Source organism: Anopheles aquasalis, chromosome 2, assembly GCF_943734665.1.
Source record: "Anopheles aquasalis chromosome 2, idAnoAquaMG_Q_19, whole genome shotgun sequence".
Lineage (NCBI taxonomy): Eukaryota > Metazoa > Arthropoda > Insecta > Diptera > Culicidae > Anopheles > Anopheles aquasalis.
The window spans coordinates 58,058,147-58,060,646 of NC_064877.1; the positions used below are offsets into that span (position 1 = coordinate 58,058,147).

The 2,500-nt window shown below is 44.4% G+C and overlaps 1 protein-coding gene across 2 annotated transcripts in view; it reads left to right on the top strand.

Annotated features, from left to right (window-relative positions):
- LOC126571789 (discoidin domain-containing receptor 2) overlaps nucleotides 1-2,500 on the top strand; it is a 229,819-nt gene that overhangs the window by 195,409 nt on the left and 31,910 nt on the right. For both annotated transcript variants that reach the window (XM_050230594.1, XM_050230592.1), the window contains exon 10: nucleotides 2,497-2,500. This exon is cut by the window's right edge and continues 137 nt beyond it. In XM_050230594.1, the coding sequence (XP_050086551.1) occupies nucleotides 2,497-2,500 (4 nt within the window). The remainder of the gene's footprint in view (nucleotides 1-2,496) is intronic.

Consider the following 2,500-nt stretch of genomic DNA (forward strand, 5'->3'; position numbering starts at 1 on the left):
GAGGCAAAGGATCAAAAGGCTTAATTGCAACAGTTACGTAGACACTCGGGGGCACTATAAGAAAATGCTTATTTATTCAATTAGTTTCCAATAAACATTTTTAATTGGTTGTATTTCACCACAAATTACGCCAGCCGAGTTTCACAATTCACGGATCATCATTCTGCTGAAGCTCAACGCCTGGTAGCCGTTTTCGAAAGTATACCACCAAATTGATTTCCCATCGGCACCCGTCTTGTACGGTCCGTTCAAATTTGATTGATTTCCTTCACCGTACCACCAGGCACCTCCCCAATGAACAGCTGAATGATCACCGGCATAGTCATCATTGTCTCTGTCCCTCGTCGAGAACTTTCTCGCCTTGTGCTGCGGTGGTAATGAGTCACCTGCTGTGCCACTATACGATCCGACGGTCTTTAGACTGTAGTGCTCACTCTCACTTCCAACTTGAAACGCATTGTAGCGAGCATACTCGTAGTTGCCCCTAAAGTCCTTCATCTCGATCACTATTTCGTGAGGCCGAGCCGTTGTTAGTTGATGAATTCGCTCCAGCCCGAGCCAGAATTCCTTATCTAGTTCACCAAAACCGTCTCGGTATTGGTCCCAGTTGCGATTGAAATCAACTGAGCCATCGAATCGATGTTGTACCACAATCCAACCACCATCAAATTTCTCCATTTCACAATACACTGCAAACGGTGAACTGGCGTTGTTAACGCGGACAAGATACACTCCCGATGTGTTGTATGGAACGTCTTTGCACGATGTAAAAGGATTTAACATAGGATTCGGAGTTTTTGGTGTCTTCTCGTTAGATGCCACGTTGCTTTCCATTCGCTCCCGGTGTTGGCGCAGTTCTTTCTGGAGCTCCATCAATTTGTGATCGATGGAGTTCATCTTTGTAAACAACACCTCCATGCCGAATCCGGAAATTCCCAAAGTCACCGGTGCTTTTTGGATGCCGTCAATGTTTTCGGATCTTTTATTAGTTCCCTCTCCGTAGGCAGCAACACAAAGCAATAGAAAGCACACACTAAGTTTCATTGTGAAGAACTAATTCCACTACGCAGCCCCGAGTCAATTGGAGTTCAAGTCGAAACTGTGATCCAGTGCCTTTCGCAAGGAAATTTTATAATAAATTATAGATAGAGTAAGAAAAAAAAAGAAACAAAATGGCAAAAGAGGGCATTTGAATGATAAGCGAGTGAATCGGCATCCTTCTTCCGGTGCATTTGCAATTCAATGTCACTCATTTGCTAACACTAGCCAAGATAACAGCCGGGCATAGAGAAATACCGTTTATGCGCCCGATAAACTCCGGGCAACCGCCTTGTTTGATGGTCCCCATGTGAGCAAATCGGTTCTGGAGGCCACGCAGTGGTTATCACTAGCTTCCTCCTGCTTGAGCATCCAATGCTTTGATGATACGCGATTCACTCCGTTGCCTTCATTGACCCCTGGTACATCTATGAGGGAACTGTGGCAAATTTGAATTGGCATTTGTTAGTTTATAGAGCGCATGGTACGGGAACTGCTCATAGATGGTGATGCTGCGCAAATCAGCATCGAAGAACGACACAAAAGACTTGCTTGTGAGCTGTATCTCGTATCAGCGAAAAACAGTGAGTAGATGGTGCCACCTCATTGCCAGAAAGGCTTGGTAAGATTCAGTTAGTGGATAAAGATTAGAACCGAATGTTCGGTGGTCGCATAACAGTACTATTGCAAGTGTTGTCCGAAACAGTGGGTACAGCAGTGGCTGACACTGTGCCGATCAAGTGCAATCTGCTGTAATTGGATCGATCGCAACGGACACGATCGGAGGCGCATTTGGATTGTTGTGGAAGATGAAATGCAGCAAGCGATGTGAGATGCCATGCAATACGAACACAAAGATCATTTCTGATGGTATCCCTGCAATGTAGAGTGTCGTCTGGCCATGAAAAATTATGAACTTGCTCTGGTTCTGTGTACGTTATGCTCTTATAGTACTTTTGGTAGATCGCCACATTGTTCAACACAGCGATTGGTGTGATGAAGCCAGGCTGTATAGCTACAAGTTAGTGAAAAGATCATTCGACATGACATGTGCCGGATCAACTTACAAATGTCTGTAAACTGTAAAAAAAAACTGTACAAAAAGAGATCTAAATAGTGCTTCGCATACATGTTGCAGCATAATATGTGTAGCCCATAGAAGAAGGCTAAAAAACCGTGTTGTTCTGCTTTCAATCGCAGTAAACAGAGTCCTCATGCATCATGCAATGTAATCATAGTAACCTATGCGGAAAAGAGAATTGTCAGTTTGTCGAGTGTCTGCCAAGCACAAAAGGTTGCCAACTCAATCCATCATACGGATAGACTGCTGCAGGCTCCGATGTGCAATTGCCATTAAAACTAGCAGCAACGGCACTGGCAGCATCAAGCAGTTAAAACGATTATCGGATCTTATCTTCTCACTTCTCCCTTCTTCTTCTCCTCCTCTTCTCTTCACAGCACC